Source organism: Peromyscus eremicus, chromosome 4 (genome assembly GCF_949786415.1).
Source record: "Peromyscus eremicus chromosome 4, PerEre_H2_v1, whole genome shotgun sequence".
Taxonomy (NCBI): domain Eukaryota; kingdom Metazoa; phylum Chordata; class Mammalia; order Rodentia; family Cricetidae; genus Peromyscus; species Peromyscus eremicus.
This window is the reverse complement of record NC_081419.1, coordinates 49,686,071-49,713,948: the sequence shown is the minus strand read 5'-3', so window position 1 is coordinate 49,713,948 and position 27,878 is coordinate 49,686,071. Positions and strand designations below refer to the sequence as shown.

The 27,878-nt window shown below is 41.2% G+C and overlaps 1 protein-coding gene across 2 annotated transcripts in view; it reads right to left on the bottom strand.

Moving 5' to 3' along the window:
- Positions 1-13,121: 13,121 nt before the first annotated feature.
- The window catches only part of Hat1 (histone acetyltransferase 1), a 54,525-nt gene continuing 39,768 nt past the window's right edge, over positions 13,122-27,878 (bottom strand). For both annotated transcript variants that reach the window (XM_059260683.1, XM_059260684.1), the window contains exons 9-11: positions 22,505-22,656; positions 18,361-18,477; positions 13,122-13,471 (exon numbers count right to left, since the gene is read on the bottom strand). In XM_059260683.1, coding sequence (XP_059116666.1) covers positions 13,304-13,471; positions 18,361-18,477; positions 22,505-22,656 — 437 coding nt within the window. In that variant the 3' untranslated portion in view covers positions 13,122-13,303. The remainder of the gene's footprint in view (positions 13,472-18,360; positions 18,478-22,504; positions 22,657-27,878) is intronic.

Genomic DNA, 27,878 nt, shown 5'->3' with positions numbered 1-27,878 from the left:
TCAGCTTGAAAACATGGGAAATTGCAAGTGGTGATGATGTATCAGCATTTTCTCACAATGCTGCCTGCCTTGGTCAGAGTTGCCTGTGGAACTATAGTAACACACAAGAGACAAGGCTCTTCTAAGCCTCCCCATCTCTTGAGGCTGTTTAGATTTAAGCAGAGCTGTGTGCCTTTGCTAGAGCTGGGGCTGTAGCTCAGACGGTGGAATGCTTGCCTAGCATGCAAGAAGCCCTGGGTTCATAAAACCAGCCATTTTGGTTCAGGTCTATAATCCCAACAATCAGAAGGGTCCGAAATTCAAGGCTACATAGCAAGTTCAAGACCAGCCTGGGCTTACTGTGGCTTCTTTTATTGTTTTATTAAAATAAATAAATATTTTTATTTATTAAAGTAAATAAATAAATATTAAAATAAATAAAATAAAGCTTGGGAGTCAAATATTAGAGAATAAAACTCATAGATCCACAGAGTGATGGAGAAATGATCATTTGACCCTCTTCTTCACCTTCCCAGAGCAAAAAGACCATGCATCTTTTAAGCCCCTCCTTATTCCTCTCTGTGCCCCTCTATCTTCCTCTGAGTCGTCCAGAAAACTTTATGGCCTGCTCCATTGGCAGTCTCTGATTGACAACACAAATCTTCCACAATATTTCCCCCTTTTTGTCTTAAAGGAAAGGTTTTAATTTTTTTTTTCTTTTTTCGAGACAGGGTTTCTCTGTGTAGCTTTGCACCTTTCCTGGAACTCGCTTTGGAGACCAGGCTGGCCTTGAACTCACAGAGATCTGCCTGCCTCTGCCTCCCGAGTGCTGGGATTAAAGGCGTGCGCCACCACCGCCCGGACAGGTTTTAATTTTAACATAGTAAAACTATATACAATAAGAACAATATTAGGTATTGTCTAAATAAAAAGAAAAGCTATTAACTTTATAACAAAATGAAACTATATGCAATAAGAACAATTATTAAGTAAGAATTACAGTTACAATATCCAGTACAGTCGTATTAGGCAAATTCAGAGAAAATACTCCACTATCTATCCTCTTTTGATGAGTCCAAAGTTTGTACTATTTAAGTCTTTATCACATTGTAAGTTTTGAAATAAATTACTTAGTTCATGAGTTGTGGGCCATAGCCAGTTAATATCTCCTAGCAATTTTTGAAAGTCATTAAGAGTTCATAATTGATCTTTCTTGATTTGTACTTTCTGTGTTTGAATTTTTTGTAAACCTATCTTATATCCTAGGTAATTAATAGAATCTCCTCTGTGTATTTTTTTCAGGAGCAATTGGTAATCCCTAACAAGGCATTTATTTTTTCACTTCAAACACTTTTTTAAGGTATCTGTATCTGAATCAGCTAGTAAGATATCATCTATTTACTAGTAAATTATAGATTGAAGAAACTATTTATGAATTATTTTAATGGATGTTGTACAAAATATTGACACAAGGTAAGACTGTTTAACATCCCTTGTGGAAGAATTTTCCACTGATACTTTTTAATAGGTTGAGAACTATTATAAGTAGGTACTGTGAAGGCAAATTTTTTTTCTATCTTGTTCTTGTAAAAGTATAGTAAAAAAGCAGTCTTTTAAATCAATCATTATAATAGACCATCCTTTAGGCAATAAAGAAGGCAAGGGAATTCCAGGCCGTAGAAGGCCCATTGGCTGAATCACTTTATTTATGGCTCTTAAATCTGTTAATATTCTCCATTTTCCAAATTTCTTTTTATTTTATTTTATTTATTTCTATTTAAAGACAAATACAGGAAAATTCCGAGGACTGGTTGGTTCTTCAATATGTTGTGCATTTAGCTGCTCCTGAACCAGCTTCTAATGCCTATATATTTTCTGATGTCAGAGGCCATTGTTCCACACACAGGTCTGTCAGTTAACCATTTAAAGGCAGGGCTGTTGGCCCTTTGAAAGATCAGCAGCTGTTTTGCTGGACTTATGTACAACCTGAACAGATTGGTGACTCTTCTTGATAATACCTTTTAATATTTCTCTCAGAAGCATACTTTAGTTTGTGGTTTGTTTCTGAGATTGGAGGAATATTAATCTGGGTTATCCATTGTTATAACAAATCACATCCCCATAAATTCATTGCTATGTTAGCCACATATGGTTTTATTTTCCCTACCTGTCCTTCTGGCCCTATACACTTGACCCACCTTGTACTTTGTTTTATCTGTTGTAAAGTTCCAATCCCCAGACACTGAATATTTACCTCCTGAAGAGGCCAATCTGGATGTCAAGATTTGGGTGAAATTACTGTTATATTCACGCCTATATCTAGTAAACCTTTAATCATAATGACATTTACTTGTATTTTTAGCTTTGGTCTTAAATCATTTATAGAAGTTTGACAAAATACTTTTTTTGTGGTCTCTCCTGAAATTTTTGTTTTATCTAATGAAGCTGTTATGTCATTCAGAGCAGTATGGCTTTTAACAATAGGCATTGAGTCTTTGAATTGCTCTGTGAAGGGGATTCCCAATACTGACAGGGAATGATTGAACAAAATTTGATATGGGGGCTTGTGAGAGCCCCCCTGAAGCATTTTCTGATGGCAAAGGGCTACCTTATGTTGTTATTTGTTTTTGCTCTTTTTTAGGGGCCTGCCACCCAGCTCCCAAATAAAAGCCACATGTAGAGGCTTAGTCTTATTTATAAATATCTGGCCTTAGCTTGGCTTGTTTCTTGCCAGCTTTTCATATCTTTAACTTATCTCATTTACCTTTTGCCTGTGGGCTTTTCCCATTCTCTTACTTCTGTAAATATTACTCTTAGTCTGTGGCTTGCTGTGTAGCTGGCTGGCTGGCCCCTGGAGTCCTCCTCCTTCTCTGGCTACTTCTTCTTTCTCCCAGATTTTTCCTTTATACTCTCTGCCTGCCAGCCCTGCCTATTCTTTCTCCTGCCTCACTGTTGGCCATTCTGTCCTTTATTAGACCATCAGGTGTTTTAGACAGGCAAAGCAATACAGCTTCACAGATTAAACAACTATAACATAAACAAAAGTAACACACCTTAAAATAATATTCTACAACACCTTACCTGTGCCTTGTTGATCTACAGTCATTAGTCCAATGATGGCCTTTGCCACACCTTCTGTATATTCCAGAAGGCAGGTGCCTTCTGTTTGGATTATCTCTAGCAAAAACATTGTTTTTCAGGAATTCCTTGTCTACAATCCCTTTTAAGATGACCTGGTTTACCACAATTAAAACATCTGACCTTTTGATTTTTTCTTAAAATTTTTAGGAATCACTTCTCCTATCCAAGTATCATCATAATGTGAGATCCAATATCAGCTGTGTTTTAGGTCCATTTATCTGTGGGTGCTGAGCTTATCTTTAAAGGCTTAATCACCCTCTTTTGCATTCTGAATTAGCATTTTCAAAAGCCAAATATTTAATATTTATCTAGCTACTGGGTCTGATATCATTCTTTTTACAGCTGAAGTCAATCTTTGTAAAAGATCAGTGAAGGCTTCTTTTGGGCCTTGTATAATTTTTCTAAATGATTCAGTCCACTTTCCTGATTCTTTAGCCCTGTCTCAAGTATTCAAAGCTGCTGTACAGTGTACGGCCAAGGTATGACCATCAACTGTAGACTGCAGTTTCAATACCTCTAGCCCTATTTCAGTGGTCTATGGCCCTAGCTTCCTCTCTCCACCATGTTTTCCATTGTAACTGAGGACCAGCTTCCAATACTGCTGTAACTAAAATTTTCCAGTCTTGTGGAATAAATCTGTTTCAAGTTGGCCATGAATTTAACAAATCTGTTTCACAAAAAGTGAATGCCTACCATATGAAACTACTGCTTCCTTAAATCTCTTCAAATCTAACATTTCTGTAGGATCCCAGTTAACTTCTGCATAACCTTGGGGATGCCTATCATCTGATGGTCATTCCTGTATGGTAGCTGGATAAATTAAGGCTGGTTTTCTAATAACCTTAGGCCACTCCTCTTCAGTTTCATAATGCAGTAGTGTGGTAGGTTCTGCTCTAAACTCCTGTCTCTGTGTGAATATTTTGCTAGTTTTATTAGTAGGTCTTTCCAAGTATTATATCTTAGCAGTCAATTTTTTCATATTTGGCATAGATATCAAACCACTTTTTAAAGGATAAAACATGAATTACCAAACTGATAATAATTATAATCAACATTATGTTAATCTCAGCTAAGTTGATTAATCCCTTCATTTAATTTTATCATTTTCAAACCATGCATTATGGAGCCATACAGATACCTAATTCCTTGCATCATAATATTTACCATTCTTAACATGGGAAAGATATATATAGGGTTTCTCTGTGTAGTTTTGATGTCTGTCCTGGATTTCACTCTGTAGGCCAGGCTGGCCTCGAACTCACAGAGATCCTCCTGCCTCTGCCTCCCGAGTGCTGGGATTTAAGGTGTGTGCCACCACCGCCCGGCCGTTTGTTTGTTTTTAATCTAATTTTCCCTTCAAGAATTCCCAAGTGTCTCACCAGATCTGCTGACACTAACAGTAAAGGCAAAGCTATGGTGGCCGTGGTCAACTGTGGGGGTGTGGCCGTGGTCAACTGTGGGGGTGTGGCCGTGGTCAACTGTGGGGGTGTGGCCGTGGTCAACTGTGGGGGTGTGGCCGTGGTCATCTGTGGGGGTGTGGCCATGGTCATCTGTGGGGGTGTGGCCATGGTCATCTGTGGGGGTGTGGCAAGGCAGCCGGGCACTTGTGCCATCAAGACCGGCTTGGGAGGGTGTTCCAGGAAGCCCGCCCAGCTGCTTGTGCCAGGCTGCGCTGTGAGTGGGAGGGAGGGACCTGAGAAGTGGATGCAATGGGCGAGAGAAGCCTTGGCAGCTAGGACACAGCATAGAAGGGCACCAGGCCGCCTGAATGACAGCCAGTGGTCGGCGGGTGACTCGGCGGCGGCTGCAGAGCCTGCAGGCAGCAGCGACTGCGCATCTGCGCGCCAGGGTACAGTCTTTGCGGGGAAATCACAGCAGAAAAAGCCCCTGATGGGACAAGCTAGTGACCCACGGCAGTGGGGAACCGCCAAGTGATCTCGCCAGGCGTTCGACACCAGATATTGCAGCTTCTTATATTGTTTTATTTAAAAAAAATAAAGCTTGGGAGTCAAATATTAGGGAATAAACCTAATAGATCCCTGGAGCAATGGAGAACCGATCACCTGACCCTCTTCTCCACTTTCCCAGATTGAAAAGACCATCCATCTTTTAAGCCCCTCCTTATTCCTCTCTGTGTCCCTTTCTCTTCCTCTGAGTGGGCCGGAACTATGGTTCGTTGGCAGTCTTAGATCAACACCACAAACAAATCTTCTGAAACATGGGCTATCTGTTAAACACAGGCTAACATCCCATCTCAAACAAACAGGCAAAAAAACTATACGTTTCTCCAGTGAGCTCTAAATAAAAGTGTGAGCAATTAGAATCTGCTATACTCCTCAACTGATGACTCCTGGGAAAGTAGCACTTGCTTATGTATTTTTGGAGAAAGAAAATTTCCATTTGTAGCAGGGGGAGAGTTTCCAGGAAAATATAGTTATTGATCACTAAACACACAAGTGCCCACTCTAGACTCCAAAGAGGTATAATGTTTTTCTTTTTACCATCATTGGAAAGCTGAGACTCACGTGGTCACTAGACCATCCATCACAAAACACTAAGCCATAAGCTCCATTGAGCAATGTCAAATGTAAGGATGTTACAAATTGTAGCCATCCCTGGGAGACAAGAGCTGAGAATAATTTGGAACTTAAAAGGCAAGGGTTGCAGAACATCACACCTGCTGCATCTCCTTTACCAATGCAGGGGAGGAGGACAGGGAGAGAACACGGATGCCTCCTTTAGTGTCCCCAAGCCATACTTGAAAAAGAACAGAGTGGATGTGCTCTCTTGATCACCTTGCTGGAAGTTTGGAAAAAGTCGTGTTTTTTCTTCTCCGTTCACATGTATAATATCTGCTCTTAAAAACATTGCAAAATTACAGGAATGCGTAATAGAAATAATAATAAAAACCTCCCAATGTGTTTCCCAGGCAATGATAGTTAATGAGTTGTTGTTTATCCTCAAGACCTTTTTCTATGTGTATTGTACTTATGTTTTTCCATCATGGCATAATCTCTTGTTTGTTGTTAAATATTTAGTGTGTTTGATTTGAAACATGTGGTTCCCCTAGGACAGTGTAAGGCAGTTCATTTGGCCATTAATATCAGAGGTTGAATATTGGTTTTTCGAGACAGTTTGTTTGTGTAGCCTTGGCTGTCCTGGAACTAGCTCTGTAGACCAGGCTGGCCTCATACTCATAGAGATCCATCTGCCTCTGCTTCACAGTGCTGGGATTAAATGTGTGCACCAGGGTGGTGATGGCACATACCTTTAGTCCCAGCACTGGGGAGGCAGAGGCAGGTGGATCTCTGTGAGTTCGAGGCTAGCCCGGGCTACAGAGTGAGTTCCAGGAAAGGCGCCAAAGCTACACAGAGAAACCCTGTCTCGAGGGAAAAAAAATGTGTGCACCACCACCACCTGGCTGCGTGTGATTGTCAATATTTCCTTCTTAAAAGCATGAAACACTGTAATCCTTGATCAGTTAATCAAAAAACTTTAGTAAGCAGTACTTGGTCTGCCGAGGCAGGAGGATTAGCAGTTCAAGGCCAGCCTTGGCTATACAACTGACCCTGTCTCAGAAAAGGAAAGGGCCTGGGAGCTGCAACGTGGAAATTACAAAATAAGGGTTTGATAATAGAAAACTACCCCACACACACACACCACCACCACACATACACACACACACACACACACACACACACACACACACACTGACTGCAAAACTAAGCTGTATGGTGCACTTGAGACCTACACCCCACCCCACCCCCACTCCCACCCCCACCCCGTTTCAAGACTTGCTCCCTCCCTTGGCCAATTCTATATTCAAGTCTGAGACTGGGGATGCAGAGCAGAAGGCATATGCTGCAAAGCAGCTCCGCGCTCCCAGCAGCTCCAGCCTCAGGAGTCCGCTGCCTGGAGTGCATTCTCTACATCTGATGCACAAGCACTGGCACTTGCTTTTGCTTGATAAAGAATAAAGAAAGGCAAGCGGCAGCTGCTGCAGAGCAGACGGAAAACAAGCCTTGCTGGGCAGCCCCGCAGCCTTCACAAAGGCCGATTCAGAGGCTCGCGCAGACAACCGGAGCAGCTGAAGACTTCAGCACGGTCACCTGCCCAAATGTTAATTGCACATTTAAAGGACTGTCTAGGTGACCTGAGGATTTAACAGAGCACATTTCCAACTGCCCTTTCATTAGGATGGACAGGAGAATGCAGATGAAGAACTGGAGATAGGGGTCGGCCGGTTGTGGCAAACAGTTTTAATCCCAGCAAAGGCATGCAGATTTCTTGAGTTCGAGGCCAGCCTGGTCTACAGAGCTAGTTCCAGGAAAGCCAACGGTACGTAAAAAAACTCTGTGTCAAAAAAAAAACAAAAAAACAAACAAACAAACAAAAAAACCAGAAGAACTGGAGATGCTGCAAAGCTCACAGACTGCAGCTCTGGCCCCACCTAATTCCAAGGAGACCACAAGGGCCAGGGAGAAGGCTGCAGGAAAGGCAGCCCTTTTCCAATCTGTGTACGTTGTGATATAGCGGGAAGGTGTTTTTCCTTTTAAAAGTATTAATACTTGTTTGTTCATTTGTTCTTCTAGACAGGGTTTCTCTGCACAGCCTTGGCTGTCCTGGAACTTGCTCTCAAGTCCAGGCTGTCATATGTGTATGCTGTTAAATCTAGGTTCCACATATGAGAACGAATGTGTATTTGTCTTTCTTTCCACTTATTAACCTTTCTTGTTCCTTTAGACCTCTCTTATCACATGGTTTATTTCCCCTAACATGATGATCTGCAGTTCTAGCCATTTTTCTTTTCCAAATGAACCAATTTCACTTTTCTTTATGGTCGAATAAAACTCCATTGTGTGTATCTACATGTCATTATTCATTCCTCTAAAAAAGGGGCATCCAGGCTGGTTCTGTAATTTGGCTATAGTAAATGGTGTATCAGTAAACAAAACTGGAAATTGAAAAATAGTTTAACTGTGTCTAAGGCACTCCTTGTCGTTTTTGTTTTGTTTTTTCCGAGGCAGAGTTCTTCCGTGTAGTCCTGGCTGTCCTGGAACTCGCTCTGTAGACCAGGCTGGCTGGTTTCAAACTCTGAGATCCGCCTGCCTCTGCCTCCTCCTGAGTGCTGGGATTAAAGGCGTGTGACACCCACCAGCTCCTGATAGTTTCTTTTTTTTTCTCTCTCTCTTTTTTTTTTTTTTTGTTTTTTGTTTTTCGAGACAGGGTTTCTCTGTGTAGCTTTGCGCCTTTCCTGGAACTCACTCGGTAGCCCAGGCTGGCCTCGAACTCACAGAGATCTGCCAGGCTCTGCCTCCCAAGTGCTGGGATTAAAGGTGTGCGCCACCACCTTATAGTTTCTTACAGCAACTCATCCATAAGTGAATCCATGTCATTTCTACTGCTTTCTGTTTCCCAGGGTTCATGAAAAGCCATCAAATTATGTTAACTTGCAGAGCATTAGCTGCACCACTAGTGGCCGCTGTTCCCGGCGCCAGAGTGTCTAGGATGGAAGTACTTTTTTCTTTTAGTTTTTTAATGACATTTTTGTTTATTTTTCTCTGTTTATGTGTATGAGTGTTGTGCTTACATGTATGTCTGTGCACCACACACATGCCTGGTGCCCGAGGAGGCCAGAAGAGGGCAGCAGATCCCCTGGAACTAGAGTTACAGATGGTTGTAGCCACCCTGTGATTGTTGGGAACTGAACCTGGGTCCTCTGGAAGAGCAGCCAGTGATCTTAACCACTGAGCCATCTCACCAACACTTGGGGTGTGTGTGTGTTGGTCAGACAGGCAAGGGTAGGAGTCAGTTTTCTCCTTTCACTGTGTGGGGTCTCTGGTATTGAGCTCAGGTTCTCGTGCTTCATGCCAAGCAGCGTTACCCACTGAGCCACCTCACCCACCCACAGTTTTTTAGTAGAAAAAATTCCCATTAAAATATTTGCCAATAAAGTACATGATAGATTGGTTCCTTTGAGAATCAAGGAAATTATCATTATTAGTGTTGTTTTGTGTTACTGTTTTTCGTTTGCTGTGGAGAGACAGGGTCTCACTATGTATCCCTGACTTGCCTGGAACTCACTGTGTAGACGAAGCTGGCGGTGAACTCAGAGATGTTCTCTGCTCTGCCTCCCAAATGCTAGCACTGAAAGAAGGCATGCTCATCACACCAGGCTGTTGTTAAGTTTCTTCTCCTAGTGAATTCTGCTGTATTTGTGAAGTCTGGGGAAATACTAATTGTTATACACCCTCATGTAAAGGCTCTGCTTGCTTACTTCAGATAAGCCTTAGAATTTTTCTGTGCCTTTTAATTTTTCTCTTTGACAGTCATATAGAAACCTGCTACTGAAGAATGCAATAATGCTTAAACTGAGTTTTATGTGTGGTGGCATATACCTTTAATAAGCACTCCGGGGCAGAGCCAGGTGGATCTCTGTGAGTTCGAGGCCAGCCTGGGCTACCAAGTGAGTTCCAGGAAAGGCGCAAAGCTACACAGAGAAACCCTGTCTCGAAAAACCAAAAAAAAAAAAAAAAAAAAAAAGCACTCCGGAAGCAGAGGCAGGCTGAGCTCTGTGAGTTCCAGGGAAGTTTGATCTACATGAGTTCAAAGACAGCTGGGGGTACCTAGTGAAGCCTACCTCAAAACAAAGAAATATGATTAATATCAAAGGAACGTGTATACAGCATGTATTTTTAAATGGACCTATCGTCTCACAAGGCTTATGATGAAACGCAGTGGTTTCCCGTCCTATGCTTCCCCAGTCGGACTCGCCATAACCACTTCCAACCATTGCTTTTCAGGTACTGCGCAAAACCATGCGGCTATAGTTGATGGCGTTTACACTTCGGCTTTCCCCTACTCTTCCCCTGGAGTTCTGATTTCCTATTCCGGTTTGGACTGGTTTCATTCTCAGACAGGCTATCCACTTGCCACCTGGGGGCTTCTTTTTATTGGAATCAGATTCATTTTGCTTTTTTTTTTTTTTTTTACGGTTTATAACTTTTTATTAAGACACGATCCATTTCTACATAACCGATTATATTTGATTTAGCTAGCTATTCTTGAGTTTGGCTTTTTGTTGTTGTTGTTGTAGCATGATAACCAGAGAGCAACAACCTGTTGGAAAGGACTTTTTATTGTTGTTGCTCATGATAATTGAAGGTTGAGTCTATGGTGTCCTGTTCTCATGTCCTTGAACAGAACATCATGCTGGTAGAGGTATGAGTGGCTTTGAAGCTTATTCTTCTGGTTGTAGAAAGCAATCAAAGAGGCCAGAAAGGGCCAAAGAATATAATGTACAAGGACATGACCCCAGTGGTCTAGTTTTTCTAGCTGGTCCCAACTTCCTGAAGTTGTCTTCACTTCTAAAAATAATATGACCAAGCATCTGGTGCATGAATCTGTGGAGGATCTTTCATATTCAAACCATGGATCAAAAACCATCCTAAGCCGGGCAGTGGTGACGCACGCCTTTAATCCCAGCACTCGGGAGGCAGAGGCAGGTGGATCTCTGTGAGTTCGAGGCCAGCCTGGGCTACCAAGCGAATTCCAGGAAAGGCACAAAGCTACACAGAGAAACCCTGTCTTGAAAAACCAAAAAAAAAAAAAAAAAAAAAAAAACCATCCTACAAATGTGACAGCTTTTTATTCTTTAAACTTCAGTTTTAAAGCTACTTTGGGCACTGGATATTGAAGCTAGGTAGACAGTCTGCCTCTGAGCTACATCTCCTGGCCCACCCCCCTTCTCGAGTTTCCCATCCTTCATGCTCTTCGGTTTTGCCTTTATGCTGCTCCCATGAGTCTCTGAATAGCATCATCACAAAGTAAGTTTTCTAGTCTCGGATTTCTAAGAGCCATCTTTTTTTTTGGCTCTCAGACTTGACTGGTAACTTAGATGTAGCTTAACTTTGAAGATTTTTGTCCTACTGTCTTTTTAACACGCAGTGTAGTTGATATGGCTAGTATAGCAAGCTTTCTTATCAGACTTTCTTGGACTGCCAGCCCACAAGTGACACAGAGACATATTATTATAAAAGCTTGGCCTTAGCTTAGGCTTTTTCCCAATGAATTCTTAGAATTCAAATTAACCTGCTTCTGTTAATCTACATTCTGCCACATGGCTTTTATCTTTTCTCAGTACATGTCCGACTTGCTCCGAGTCTGCTGGTGAATTTAAATCTCCATCTAGATTGCTCCTCTTCCTCCCTCTCCCTGGAAATCTCACCTGTCCTCTCCTGACTAGCTATTGGCCATTCATCTCTTTATTAAACCAGTCAGAGTGACACATCTTCACAGTGGCCCGTTTTTTTTTCCCCATAAAAATTTAGGATATTCAATTTTATACTCCACGCTGTCAGTAATATAGCATAAGTCAATTTTTAAAAAAAGTTTTGATTTTTTTTTATGTGTGGTTTGCCTGCATGCATGTCTGTGAACTACATGCCTACCTGGTGCCCACAGAAGTCAGAAGAGGGCATCAGATCCCCTGGAACTGGAATTACAATTATGAGCTGCCATACAGGCACTGGGTATTAAACTGGGGTCTGTAAGCTCTATGTGTTGATCACTGCTGAACCATCTCTCCAGCCTCCTTACACCTGTTTTTTGATGTTAACATTTGTTTACTGATGTACATTCTAAACATCAGACTTTCTCTTATCATAGTTCTGTATAAGCAGTTTATTTTACTCTACTTCATTAGAAATGACTATTAAATAATAATTTGTCATTTCTTTAACTTCTTGCTGTATTTCAGCACCATGATAATCTTATAGAAAATCCTTGACAAATACACATTTATATTACACATGGTGTAAGTTTTTTACTTTGTGACAAGCTTTTGCCACACAGCCCAGGCAGGCTTTAAGTCATGACCTTTCTAGCTCTGCCTCCTGAGTGCTAGAAGATAGGCATGTACCATATCCTGGGTTCAAATTGTATTTTTATAATATTTGTTATGTTTACATTACTTATATTTTGTGCTAATACCTATCTTCAGTTATTATTTGATGCTAAACATTGAGGTTTTAGGGTGCACCTAGTTTCTGGTTTCCCTTACCCAAAATAAGCAGTTAAGACAGGCAGGAGTTTTTCTAAGCATAGCCACCTAATTTCCAAAGTAGAAAACTCCTATGGGGAAGCAGCAGAAGTGGAGAGAGGACCAACCAAAGCACACATGAAGATGCTATAAGAAACCCATCACCTTGTAAGCTGACATTAAAAACTAATGCCATTCAGGAAAATCAAGACTACTAAGAAAACCCAAAGAAGTGGGTTTTAAAGATAGGGAATAGTTAAAACTTTAAAATGTAAGGTGCTTTTGGCTTTAGATATTCATTTGTGGGTATGTGCACAGAGGCCAAAGGAAGGGGCCAGGGGGCCTCTGGGATGCTCCATCTGTTCTTTGAGGCAGGGTTTATGCTTTATTGGCTAGGCTGGAAGCCAGCAACCTAGAGCAATCCTCCTGTTTCCACTCTCCCAGAGCTGGGTCTGCAGGAATGTGCTGGACAAACAGTTTCTTACCTGGGTGCTGACATCCAAATTCAGTCACAACTGCACAGGGAGCACTCTTACTAATCTTTGAGCCCTCTCTCCAGCTGATTTTTAGGTTTTGTTTGAGACAAGGTCTCACATGGGAACCCAGGCTGTCCTGCTTCTGCCTTGAGAGCTGGATTACAGGTGTACACTACCGAACACAACTAAAAACATAAGGTTTTAGTAAACTGAAAGGATTTATCTTAAATCCTTAAGCACAGTATACCTTAATATACCACCCCAATCACCTATCATACTCTTTAAGAGAGCAGTGGGCCGGGCGGTGGTGGCGCACGCCTTTAATCCCAGCACTCGGGAGGCAGAGCCAGGCCCATCTCTGAGTTCGAGGCCAGCCTGGGCTACAGAGCGAGATCCAGGACAGGCACCAAAACTACACAGAGAAACCCTGTCTTGAAAAAAACCAAAAAGAAAAAAAAAAAAAAAAAAAAAGAAGAGAGCAGTGGTATTTCACAAGCCGTCTTTTATTAATGCAATATATGTTCATAAACTCTAGACAGTATTTAAAATATACAATCTCTCAGAAGGCATATTCCACTAAGGAGAACAACAGATAACTTTAGGGTCATCAGAAGTTTCACAGCACAACGCACAGCCATCTGCAGGTGTCCTGGGGAGCAGGGGCGAGTCACTCTTGAGCGAGCCGCTCAATGACACGCCGGTAGTCCTCCACCAGCTCCTGGAAGCGCCCCTCCAGCTGCTCGTGCTGCACACTTATTTCTATCTGGTTCATCTGGTTGGTCAGCTCTTCTGGTCTCAAGCATTTCCTCATCTTGGCAAGATCTCTCTGCTTTTTCTAAGAAGCAACAATTACTGTTTTTTAGACAAAGATAGCATTTGCTTATACAGCTACAATTTTAAGCCTTAAGTGTTAAGTAGCGGGGCTAGCCAGGGCTCAGCAGTTCAAAGCATTGAGTGTGCTTAGAGAGGGCCTGGGTTCAATTTCCAGCACCCACATGGCAGCTCACAACCACCTGTAACTCCAGTTCTAGGGGATCCAATACCCTCTTCTGAAACTCTGCAGGCTTGTGCATAAACCTAGGCACACACGCATAAAATAAATAAATTAAAAAATTAGTAGTGGCAATGTGCCCAATTCTGTCCTATGCAGGTTCTTCATTAAGGAAACACGGGAATTGCAAACCTTCTAAAGAGTTAACAAGACCTAGTACTTGTGTCAAATGGTGGTAAATACATACATGTGGCTAGTAACCAGCCCTGAGCTAGGAGTGATGGTGCACACTTACAATCTCAGCACTTAGGAGGTAAAATCAGGAATTCAACGCTATCCTGAGCTACAAGACCTGATCTCAAAAAACTAATCAGAAACAAAAACTATAAACAATAACAAGTTGCCAGGGCTGGGCATATAATTCAGCATTAGAGTACCTGCTTACTCAGTGGAGATACTCAAACATTTCTTTTCTTTTCTTTTTCTTTTTTGTTTTGTTTTGTTTTGTTTTTCAGAGCTGAGGACCCAACCCAGGGCCTTGCACTTGTCTACCACTGAGCTAAATCCCCAACCCCTCAAACATTTCTTAAATAAATAAAATACATTAAGGCCGGGTGGTGGTGGTGCACGCCTTTAATCCCAGCACTCGGGAGGCAGAGCCAGGCGGATCTCTGAGTTCGAGGCCAGCCTGGGCTACCAAGTAAGTTCCAGGAGAGGCACAAAGCTACACAGAGAAACCCTGTCTCGAAAAACCAAAATAAATAACTTAATTAATTAATTAATTGAAGATAACTGACATGATGTACAGCTATTATTTTACTGTAAAATGATTATTTCTAAAAATTCAATAATGAAAGTATAAAATAATATATCATGATCAAGTAGAATTTATTCCAGGAGCATAGACTGGTCTGAGAGAATCTATTAATATAATTCTACTTCATTAAAGAATAATCTTGCTCTGTAGCCAAGATTAGGCTTGAACTTGCAATTCTCCTGCATCAGCAACCCAAGTGCCAGAATTATAGGCATGTGCCACAGGCCTGCCAATAATCCTTTTTTAAAATTAAAAACCACACGCATATCCAGTTTTTTGTTGTTCTTTAATTTTGTGTATGAATGTGGTACCCAGAGAGATCAGAAGAGGGCGTTGGAGCCCCTGGAGCTGGAGTTAGACTCCATAGTTATAAGCAGCCATGTGGGTGCTGGAAATCCAAGCAGGGTCCTCTAGAAAACAGCCAGTGCTCTTAGCCAGAGATCCACGTCCAGCCACAATGTATGTATATAATGCACGTGGAGCATAGTCCCTCATTCCACCTTCCAGTCAGTCCCTCTGTCTTAGATGGTTTTTCTTGTATTTTCATGTTCTATATACACATTTGTAAAACCACTAATTGTAAGAGTTTTGTGATGCTGGGGACCAAACCCAGAGTCTTGCACATACTAGGCAAGTATTTTACTGTTAAGCTGCAGCCTCAGCACTAATTATAATAGTTTTCAATTCCAGAGTGACAGTTTCCTGCCACTGTGCTCATTTCTAGGTTTTCTTACTAAGTATGTATTTATAGACATACTAAGTTTAACTGTTCTACTTATACATAATACTAACTAGCATTTACTATTGAGTCTACTAGCTCACGGCACATTTTATTAAGCCTTCCTTATTTTATAGAAACTGACCTTACTATGCTGAGGCGTTTGCACTAAGTAACTGGTAACAGTTTGATGTAAGACACCTGTGTCAGGCTAATCATGGCAGTGCAGCTCAGGATGGGCACCAGCAGGACTAAGTTGGTAGCTACTGCAGTAGTCCATGCCTGAGATGGTGCAAAGCCAACTGAGACAGAGATCCGAGGTCCCCGTCACAAGTGGAGGGACAGGGCAGACGCAGGAAGGCAGCACTGGAGAATGGGGAAGAATGACAGGTACTGCCAGCACGCCTCCTCACTCCCCGTTCATGGGCATCTATCTCAGGTTTTGGACAGAGTGGTCTAGATGATCACATCAGTGATTTCACTACAGCAGGTACTAAAGAGGTGGTGCTCACCTAGCATGTATGAAGTCCTGGGTAGGGTAAACTCCTAAATTCCAGCACCCAGGATGTTGAGACAGGAGGATCACAAGGCCGAGGTCATGAGCAGTTACACAATTACTTCAAGGCCAGCCTGGGCTTAAAAATAAAAATAAATAAATAAATAAATAAATAAATAAATAAATAAATAAATAAATAAAAGCTGACTTCCTACAGAGATCCAAAATTAGATCTATAAATTTGTAATCCCAGCAACTCTGAGAGAAGTTCTTAGATGGAGGGAGAGTAATGCCAGAGCTAAACAACTTGTTCAAGGTCAGGGACAGTGAGCCAAGAAGCCAGGATCCAATCTCTAACAGTCTCTGCAATTCTGAGTTCTAAGTCTGTTTAGTCTTTCAAAAGGAATAAAAACAACTCAAACCACATTAAGAGCCCATTCTACAACTAATAAATGTCTCTTAAAGCGAAACTATTTGTAATTGTGGAATACCAGGCAAATGTGCTCATTACTTTAAAACAAATCTGTACTAATACATTATAAGACAATGCAACGAAGTACTCGGGATAAGTATATATATATATACCCACCTACCTACCTGAGACAGGCTCTGTTTGGCTGAACTCGGGAGAACCTACTACCTGCCTCTACCTCCTAAGAGCTGGGATCAAACATCACCATGTTCTCTCAGAGATAAGCCTTTATCTTACACCACACAAGAAACAAACTTGATGCTTGAGTTAAACTCCATTTTAATATTTTTAAATGTACTAAAATTATTAAAAACGGCATTTTAATATTCCTCGGGAGGCAGTGGCAGGCGGATCTCTGAGTTCCATGACAGCCCGGGCTACACAGAGAAACCCTGCCTTGAAAACAAAACAACAAAAACCCTACATTTTCTACTTTGTATGTGTGTAAATGTGTTATAAATTAAGGTTTGGAGACAAGGTCTCAGTCCAGGCTAACCTCAAATTTGCTATGTAGCTGAGAATTACCTTGAATTTCTGATCCTCCTGTGTCTGAGTGCTTAGATTACAAGTGTGCCCCACTGTTCACAATTTATGTGGTTGTGGTGGTCAAACCTCGGGCTGCATGCCAGAGATGCAGGCACTCTATGAACTTAGCCACACCTCCAAAGACTCGGAACTCTTGGTCCAGCCTGCTTCCACTGAAGTGCTGAAAGCACAGGTATGTGCCACCACACCAGTTTACCAATCTTGTTTTGTTTTGTTTTTCTTTTGGTTTTTCGAGACAGAGTTTTTCTGTGTAGCTTTGCTCTTTTCCTGGAACTCACTCTGTAGCCCAGGCTGGCATCAACAGAGATCCGCCTGCCTCTGCCTCCCGAGTGCTAGGATTAAAGGTGTGCGCCACCACCGACCGGCTTAAAGATTTTTTTTTTTTAAAAAGATGTATTTATTTATTATGTGTACAGTGTTCTGCCTGCAGGCCAGAAGGGGGCACCAAATCTCATTATGGATGGTTGTGAGCCCCAATGTGGTCACTGGGAATTGAACTCAGGACCTCTGGAAGAGCAGCCAGTGCTCTTAACCGCTGGGCTATCTTCTTTAGCCCCTTTGTTTTTTTTTTGTTTGGTTGTTTTTTTTTTTTCTTTTTTTAAGGTGTGTGTTTATGTGAGTATTTGTATGTGAGGATGCCCAAGGATAACATAGGATACTTCCTAGAAATACTGTCCTAGAGCTCACTGATTAAGCTAGGATGGCCGGCCAGCAAGCCCCAGGGATCCTCTTGTCTCCAGTTCCCCAAGATCTCCTATTATTAAGCAGTGAGCACCACCCTAGCATTTTTCATGAGTTCTGGAGTTAATCTCAGGTTCTCGTGCTTATAAGGCTTTACTGATGGAGCCATTTCCTATCCCATACATATCAAGGTTTAAAGAATGTATAAAAAGAACTTCTAAAGAGATTGTTAAGAAAAAGCATGCAAAAATATCTGGCAAATTGAACAAGAAATGTGAAAGGACAAGTAAGATAATCTATTAAGGATGAGTCTGGGCATTCGGGTTTTTAAAAGGATGTACACATGCACACACAACAACAACTCTCTGCCAGTTTTTAAGTGGTTAAAAAAAACATTTATAGCTCATGTTGGAAAAATAAAATGACAGTTCTGTAACTAATGGAACAATACTTTCTTCTTCAATCTAACGAAATGATTTGGATGATATCTGTCACTGCCTAGCTCTTCTTTCTTAAACAGTGACCAGAATCTAACAGTTAATGGGATAGAGGGATGGCTCAGTAGTTAAGAGCACTGGATACTATAGAGGACCAAAGTTCAGTTCCCAGCACCCGAGTGGGCAGCTTACCATCTCCTGTTAACTGCAGTTCCAGGGGCTCCAACACCCTCTTCCAGTCTCTGGGGGCACCTGCACTCATACATACCCCTCCAACACATACACAGACATAATAAAAATTAATAAAAATAGGGCTGGAGAGATGGCTCAGCGGTGAAGGGCACTTGTTGCTCTTCCAGAGGACCCAGACTCAGTTCTCCGCAGCTGCACAGCAGCTCACACCTGCCCCTAACTCCAGTGCTGGGGATGCCCTACTCCTGTCCTTGCTGGCCCCAGATAATCATACAGTGCACACACACACATGCAGCCACTCACACACACACATTCAATAGAAATCTTAAAAATCTCTCTCTCTCTCAGATGCTTATGAGTCTTGAAAGTCGTACCTTATAAGGGCTAATCAGTCGTCTTTTAATGTCCAGTCTGTAGCTTCTGTACTGTTCAGCATCACTCAGGTCAGTTACCAGCAGTCGAAGAATTTCATAAACCCGTCTAGCATGTTGCTAAACAAATGAAACAAGAAAAATGTGGACATTTTCCTATTAAAAAGCAAGTTTTTCTAAAAGAACACAGAATACAGTTAATATCTGTAGTGGACAAAGAGTTACGATGATTGGTAGAGGAAAAATAAGATAGTCTCTGACTCAAGAAACTAGTAGCTTTGTAGGTAACAAATGAATAAGGTATTCTAGGACATGATGGTAGCACAGCCTGGGAATGTGGGAAATGGTTGAAGACAATTCTTGTGAGAATGAAAAATAAAATCCGAGTACTCTGACTCATAGCCTCTCTCCCTTTTCGTGTGTGTGTGTGTGTGTGTGTGTGTGTGTGTGTGTGTGTGTGTGTGTATCTAACCCAAGGCCTCACATACCCTAGACAAGTGTTCTCCAATGAGCTAATATCCCCAGCCTCTGAGCTGAATCTGAAAGCGAGGAAAGCATTATCCTAGAAATGGGAGGGCACTGCCTGTAAACTTACGCACATGCATATACAGTTAGAACAGAGTAGCTTGTTACTGCTGGAGGGGGAAAAAAAAAGCAACAGGAAGAAGACACCAGGGAAAGGGACTGACATACAGGGTTAAAAACCAGACTCCTACCTAGTCACTACCAAGTTTTTCAATAGGAACAAAGGTGATGTGCACAAATTTCTATTTTAAGTAAATAAATAAGCTGAACACAAATGGTGCAAAAATAAGGGTAGCTAGATCAGTTAAACCACTAAGGGCTGTGACTTATTGGTGGAACACTAGCCCAGCACGCATGAGGTCCTAGAAGAGAGAGGGGGGGGGGGGTGGATCCAGAGACAGAGGGTGGGGAGAAGAAGGGGGTGGGGGGAAAGCTAAGCTATGAGATCAGGATCAATTCCCAGCACCTACATGGAGGCTAAAATTCAGCTATAACTCTAGTTCCAGGAATCTTATGGCCTCTTCTGAACTCTGCAGGCTCCTGCACACATGTGATATACATGTGATCAGGTATATACACATACACAGAAAAATAAACACAATAAAGACATGAGCTCAAATAGCATAAGTAAGACTACTGAGGAGACAAGGACTCTAGAGATGTATAAGGAGTACTTGGGGGAAACTATGAAATGACTGGATTTTTACAGAGCAGAGAACAAAGAGGCAGGTGAACATCTAACTCAGGTCTAAAGGTTGAGGATTTCAACAGTTCAGCACATATGTAAGAGAGCCAATTTTGCCCAGGGACACTTAAAAAGACAGAATGAAGGAAGGCTTGAGGGTAAAGCTAAGTGGTAATGCACCTACCTAGCATTTGGGTTCAATCCCCAGATGGCAGAGGAAAATGAGAGAGGGGAGGGGGAAGGGGAAGGAAAAGTTGTAGGAAGTCTGTGGGAAAACTATTTCAACTTCCTACAAGAGTTGTGAGTTGAGTCTAAAAAACTGAGTACTATCTGGCCAGGAAAACAGAGGAAGTGTTCCCTATAAAAGGAATAATATTTATACAGGGACACAGAAGTAAGATTTGGCATTCGTGAGAAATTGTAAGAAATTCAGCAAAGCCAAGAGCATGCACAAAGTTGGATGGAAGCTGAAATTAGCAAGGTGTAGATCCAGACACAATGAGCTCAGCATGCCCTACTTAGCGGTTTCCTTTTTTTGTTAAACCATCATTTGTTTAAAAAAGTGTTCATATACACTTTAGAAGCTGAGCTATTAATTACTCAATAAATATAGGTTTGATATAGTAAATAGATATAAATTATTTCTAAATATATATTCTTTATTTTAAATAGGAAGTCATTAAAGAGCAGAAGACAGGGAGTTTCAGTTCACATTGTATTGTTGAAAGTAATCAGCAGGTCTTTGGCTATAATTCTGAGAGCTCAAGGAGAAAATCTAGATTTGACAGTTTGGATGAAATTTCCCAAGTAGAATGAGAAAAAATGAGTATAAAGAAGCCTGAAGAAGAGTTACATTTAAGAAGCATCTGGAAGAGTAGAGACTAGTGGAAGTGTTACAATTAGGGTTAAAATGGTGCATGGAAGGAAATGCAGGAACGTGATACTCTCAAAGCCAGAGTGGCCAACAGCATCAAATGGCTTGTTCTTATCAGGAACACTGATGCCCATGCATTTCATAATCCAATCCCTAACCACTCCTCAGAGTTTTCACTAAAGGCTAGCCTGTCAAGACAGTTAGAGAAAGAAGTGCAAGAGCTAAATGCATCAAGAAGGAAATATCACTGGGCAGTGGTGGCGCACGCCTTTAATCCCAGCACTTGGAAGGCAGAGTCATGTGAATCTCTTGTGAGTTCAAGGCCAGCATGGACTATAGAGTGAGCTCCAGAACAGCCAGGGCTACACAGAGAAACCTTGTCTTGAAACACACCCCCAAAGGAAATTTCATTAGCTTTATTAGTTAAAACGTGAATTTTCACACTAAAATGCATTTGAATGGAAAAAAAGCACTGCCCTTCCCATGAAGTGCCCTGACTCTCATTATGAATATGTACTGACATATATAACTTCCTTGACATCCCATGTTTCCCCTATCCCTATTTTACTACTTTAAACTTTAAACAAACATACAGAGCATAAAAAAATGAGGGCTGGCGAGATGGCTCAGTGGGTAAAGATATGAGCAGTTAAGCCTGATTACCTGAGTTTAATCCCTGGACCCAAATGTGTTAAGAAAAAGAAAAAGAAAGTATAGAAAATAAAAATTACACATTTTCTTAGCACCTTTCTACCAGTACGTATGTAGGGACAGAACCACTTCCCAGCTTGGTTTTAGGGCTGCAGAGATAGCTCAGAAGCTAAGAGCACTGGCTGCTCTTCCAGAAGACCTAGGATCCTCCATGCTGGCGCACAACTGTCAGTTCCAGGGGATCAGATACCTTCCAATCTCCTTGGTACCAGGAACACACATAGCACAGACATACATGCAGGCTAAACATCCATACACATAAAATCAATCTTCCCCGAAAGCTTAATTTTACAAAGATGTACTGCATTTTCATATGGGGGTGATGGTGGTGGTACAAAACTTGTACCAAGGAGCATGTTAGAGGCCAGAGGACAACTTTCTGGAGTTGGATCTCCTTATACCATGTGGGGCCTGGGGACTGAATTCAGGTCACTAGGCCAGGCAGCAAACTCCTTACCCACTAAGCCATTCTGTCAGCACAGTTGATCTTTTTACTCATCTTTGATGTGCTTATTATATTTAGCACAACATAAAATGTATTCTCTCACTCTGTCAATAGGAAAGCGAGTACTTAGTACAGTGTGTATTCCCTCATCATCTGTCAATAGGAAAGCGAGTACTCAGTACAGTGTAGTGTGTATTCCCTCCTCATTCTGTCAATAGGAAAGCGAGTAAGTACTCAGTACAGTGTAGTGTGTATTCCCTCCTCATTCTGTCAATAGGAAAGCGAGTACTTAGTACAGTGTAGTGTGTATTCCCTCGTCATCTGTCAATAGGAAGGCGAGTACTCAGTACAGTGTAGTGTGTATTCCCTCCTCATTCTGTCAATAGGAAAGCGAGTACTTAGTACAGTGTAGTGTGTATTCCCTCATCATCTGTCAATAGAAAAGCGAGTACTCAGTACAGTGTAGTGTGTATTCCCTCCTCATTCTGTCAATAGGAAAGCGAGTACTCAGTACAGTGTAGTGTGTATTCCCTCCTCATTCTGTCAATAGGAAAGTGAGTTACAAAACCATAAACTAAACTGTTCTTGATGACAGAGCCAAGTTCCGGGCAGTGTTACTTCAGAACCTACATTCTAACCACTCTTGCGTCCCACACATCTTAAAGTCTTTACACTAGTTTAGTTAAGTACTTAAAAGATGTAGATGTTTCTCTCCTATGAAATAAAAATTAAAGAGATACAGCCTGGCGGTGGTGGCGCATGCCTTTAATCCCAGCACTCGGGAGGCAGAGGCAGGCGGATCTGTGAGTTCAAGGCCAGCCTGGTCTCCAAAGCAAGTTCCAGGAAAGGCACAAAGCTACACAGAGAAACCAAAAAATAAAAAAATTTAAAAAAATTCAAGAGATACCTTATTTATTTTGAACTTCTGCTGTGCTTGTATCGCCATATCTTCACTGAATCCCTGCATTAATCTTTCCCGGGTGAAACAGGGCAAATCTTGACAAAGCTTCACAAGCACAAAGTCTCTTAGTTTCACATAGCTTTTGGATGGATCTTCCGCTAAAAAAAGAAGAAAAAAATAGCACTGCCTTTACCCAACACAATTGCACCATCGTTTGTAATCTCAATAACATGGTAACAAAATAACATTCTGAATAGAAAATTATATATCCAAAAGTAAAGTATTAAAGATCATTCCTGATAACTATTGTACCAAATAAAATGGTAGGTATGCTTTTACAAAGACATTTATACTATTTATGAAATGACAGCTGCTCATTCTGCACATCAGTTGTTTGACTGGAATGTTACCACATGCATCTTCATTTAACTGCAGTCAAAGTAGCCATACATGAAATATTCAGGTGTGGACAACAATTTCAAATACATTCATTCACTTTTTGGTAGCTAAGAATTCCAAGGTCAACTATCACTTTCTTTCAAGACTTTATTTATTGCTTGAGAATTTCATACAGCATATAATGTGTTTTGATCAAGGGCCACTTCTATTCTCCCCTCCAGTTCCTCCCATACTCCCCAAATGTGGCAACTTCCTTAATCCAACAGCATGTATGCTCCTCCAATATCAACTCTTGAAGACTACAGTAAGGACATGATTTTAGTCCTTCCTTCATCACTTCTGAATATCACACACCTTTTATGTTCTCCTATAGTGCAACTACATTAGATTAAGTAGCAGTCCAGTCAACATTGGAGCAAGATGGCTAGAATACTACTGAACAGAGTTGTGTCATTCACAGATGTGGGACCATGGAAGTTATCCCACTTCTGTATTTCCATTTCCTTATGAGTTGACAAGTTAAAAGAATGAACACCAAGATGGTGCAGCACTCAGATGGTCAAGGCACTTTCTGCACAAGCCTGGCAATCTGAGTTCAATTTCCAGAATCCTTTTAAAGGTGAAGACAACCAATCCCACAAAATTATCCTTTGTCCTGAACACATGTCCATGCTCACACAGACAACCACACATGATAAATAAAATTATGTGTATGAATGTTTGCCTCCATACATGTTTGTGTACCATTTGCATGTACCCAAAGAGGCCAGAAGAAGGCATGAGATCCCCTGGAACCAGAGTTGTGAGCCACCTTGTGGGTGCTGGGAATCGAACCTGGGTCCTTCAGAAGAGTAGTCAACGTTCTTTACTGCTGAGTCATCTCTCCAGCCCCTCATAAGATTTCCCCATGTCAATATTACTTCAAAGCTACACTAATTTATAGTATAGCACAAGCATAGGGACAGGTAGACATCCTGATAAAGTAGAGAATCCAAAGTAAACCTATATATTATGGTAATTTTCTGACAAAGTTACCAAGACAATTCAATACAGGAAGACTTTTCATCAAATGGGGGTTGGAAAGTGGAATCTCCACAAGCAAAGGAGTGAAGCTGGAGTCTCATTTCCTCATACCAAATATCTACATGGAACAGGTTAAACTATAAAACTCTTGGAAGTGGGCAGTGGTGGCGCTCAGTTTAATCCCAGAATTCAGGAAGTAGAGACAGGCAGATTTCTTGAGTTCAGGGCCAGCCTGGTCTACAGAGCAAGTTCCAGGACAGCTAGGGCTACACAGAGAAACCCTGGGAGGGAGGGGAGACCAAGACAGAAAAATAAAACTCTTAGAAACAAGCATGTGCATACACCTTCATGACTTTTGCTTAGGGAATGATTTCTTAAGACACAATAACAAAAGTGAAAATAAACAGGTAAGCTACATTTTAGCACAACTTAACACTTTGTGTTTCAAACAATATTATTAAGAAAACAGACAAGATCTTCAAAACATATAGGATAAGACCAAGTGTTCAGACTATTTAAATTTTTCACTATCAAGTAAAAGACAACAGGATACAAATAGTCATTTCTCAAGAGGATACATAAATGGACAATGAGCACACAAGGACACATCATTAGCAACAGAGGAATGCAAATCACAACAGTAAGATCCCATTTCTTCCACAAGGATGACCAGAATAAGACAAAATCAAATCTGATGTGCAGAAACTGAAACTCTCATACACTACTGACGGTACATACTCTAAAACTCTGCAGTCACTCTGGAACACAATCCAGTGAGTCTCAGAGGTGTGACACAGTTACTGGGTTTTTTTACAATTTCCATCCTTAGAGATGTAAAACGTAAGTCCATATAAAGACATGTACGCTTGCCAGGCATAGTGGCACACTATGTGGGGTCAGAGGCAAGTGGATCTCTGTGAGTTCAAAGTCAGCCTGGTTTACATAGTGAGTTCTAAGCCAGTCAGAACTACACAATGAGACTGTTTCAAATGACAACAAAAAAACTTGGGACTCAAATGTTCCTATTATTCCCATGAGCCAAACACTAGAAACAACCCAATGCCCCCTCAATGAGAGAATAAAAAGTAAATGCTATCTGACTATCGCTTTAAAGCAGTAACTGAAATCCCATCAACGCACCAGTCTGATGACTAGAATGAAGAAACCATGGTGTTCCACTGTTGGAGGCCCTCCTACTCTTCTGGAATTTTCTCTTTCCTCCGATAGTCTAGCACTTCTCCAGTCCCCCTTTTGAGAACGTTATTTTCAGTACTGGCTCTGGAGATTATACTCACTTTGTAACTGTACCGTATTTCAGATTAATGTGAATTCTGGAATGAACTGTGTCTTCTTTCTCTTCTCCTTTGTGCTATTACTGTTTTACCTTTGTAACTGTCCTGTTTTCTTTTCCCTTTTCATGTTTGCTATGCTTGTTGAGGCAGGGTCTCTACGTTGCCCAAACTGTCCTCAAACTTAACAAGCCTTCTGCCTCCACCTCCTGAGTGCTGGGATCATAGACATGCACCACGGAGCCTGGTTAGTGCTCTCAATCTCTTCACATGAATCTGCAGTGCTATGTTCTTTTGGTCTAAAGAACTTCTCTAGTGTTTCTTATAAACCATGTCTGCTAGCAACAGACTTGGTCTTTATTTTGCTTTCCTTTTGAAGGCTAATTTTGCTGACTATAGAAATCTTACACAAGTGGTACTCACCCCATTTGTACATAGTTCTGCTACTATAATTTTTAGATCAACTGTGAATGAAGTATGATGAGAGACCAGGAGCAGGCATGTTCTTGAACCCTAGAACTGGGAGCTAAGTAACCTCTTTATAAGCCCAATGCTTAAAGTTATGTAACAGCCACATAAAATGGACCACAATAGTCACCCAGCAAAAGAGAAATTCCAAATTCAATCATGGGCATCTATGTTACTTATTCATAATGGTGAAAGACAGTGTTTTCCTGGTTAGATTGAGAGCAAGGCATAAGTACTATCTACCTCCATTTCTAGTCAGCCATTTTTTTTGTAACCACCCTGTTCTGGAACTTGATCTGTTCACTATGAGGGTCTTGAACTCAGAGATCCACCTGCCTCTGCCTCTGAGTCCTGGGATTAAAGGTGTGTGCCACTACCACCTGCCTCTAGTCAGCATTTTCTTGGAAGATTCTTAGCTATGTAGTAAGGCAAAAATAAGTAAATAAATAACACAACTATAGATAATTACTTTATATGTGGTTGACATAATCTTGTATATAAAAAATACTAATCCAAAACCACTACTACTACTGAGTTAGTTAAGTGCAGAAAGGATGCAGGCTATAGGACCAATGCACAGATCCAACTACAACCCTCCAGTAGCCCAACACTTGGGAGGTGGAGAAAGGATGATCATGAATTCAAAGTCATCCCTGGCTACATCCCGAGTTTGGCCTGGATTATTTGAGAATTTGTCTCAAAAACAAATAACCTAATTATTATTTACATACACTAGTCAACAAAAATGACACCAAAACAGTATCTTATTTACAATATACTAAAAAGAATAAACTATTTGTAATATATCTAACAAAAGCAATACAAGATTACACACTGGGAACTACCACACTATTGAGAAATACCTGGTGTGGAGCACTAGTGACTGAACCCAGGGCTTTGTGAATGATACATGCTCTATTATTTATACTATACCCACAACCTGCACAAAAGAAATGTTGAAAATTCTAAATAAATGAAGACATTTCATGTTAACAGTGGAAGACTCATTATTAATATGGCCACACTCTTCAAATTGATTATCCAATGCAAGCTTTATTAAAACTCAAGAACGTTTATTTATGTTTTCCAGAATTTGATCAACTGACTATGGCTTTTATGGATCCATAGAGGACCATAGATAAACAAAACAATTCTGAGAAAGAACAAAGCTGGAGGGCTTTTACTTCTTATTTCTAAGCTCAATGTAAAAGATCAAGGTGCTGGTGCCACTAGCACCCTACACCTCAAGGCTAACAAAGGGAGACCACAAAGGCGGGTAGTACAAAAGCTCCAAGAGACCAATGCACAACACTCCAGGTTATAAACAGGCCATACAAGAGGAATAAAGATGGTTGAACTTGGGCTGCAGGAGACCTGCCCCTCTCCAGAAGAACTCTAGCTCCAGACAAGAGTAAGAATACGGACAACTGCCAGCCAAAGCACAAAGGTGTGAAAGATTCAACACTGGCAACTACATGCCATAACCAGAAAAATCACTCATCTGATCAGACAGGACAAAGGAACTCTGACGTGGGCCCTGGGACCACTGCAGCACTCCTTCATGCTGGCAGGGAAGTCAGCTGGGGAAGGGAGAAGTTGGTGGGAGTGGGCAGAGAAGAAGTATGCAGACTATTTCACACATACAACAAAATTGAAGGTTGTATTTTTGTTGTAGAATTACGAACTTTTGAGTTTATAATGATGCCTAGGTGAGGAGAAAAGTTTCTGTGAGGTATGCTGCACAGTCAAGTGACTATGCTAGGGAAAAGCTCCCGCCTGTGTTGACTGGGTACTCAACTCAGACTCAGTCTTTCCATCTCTGCCCTCCTCATCCTATCCCTGCTAACCTGGCCACAGCCAGTGCTCATTTTTAACCCTACCCTGCAAACACATCAATAAACTTGTTTATTCTGCGGCACCCAGGCGAAAAACATGTTCACAAATTCAACTTTATACTATACAGAGTAAACTTTATATTATCATTAAAAAAAGATATAAAGCTATAACAATCTAATCTAATCAAGATGATATGGTACTAGCATTAGGACAGACACAGATCATTACAGTATTTAATAAGCTATCATACTTATGGTCAACCAATTTTCAGCAAAGGCACCACAGCAATTCAACAGGGAAAACTACTTCTCAACAAACAGTACTAAAACAACTAAATAGCCACATGTAAAAAGATGAACTTAACT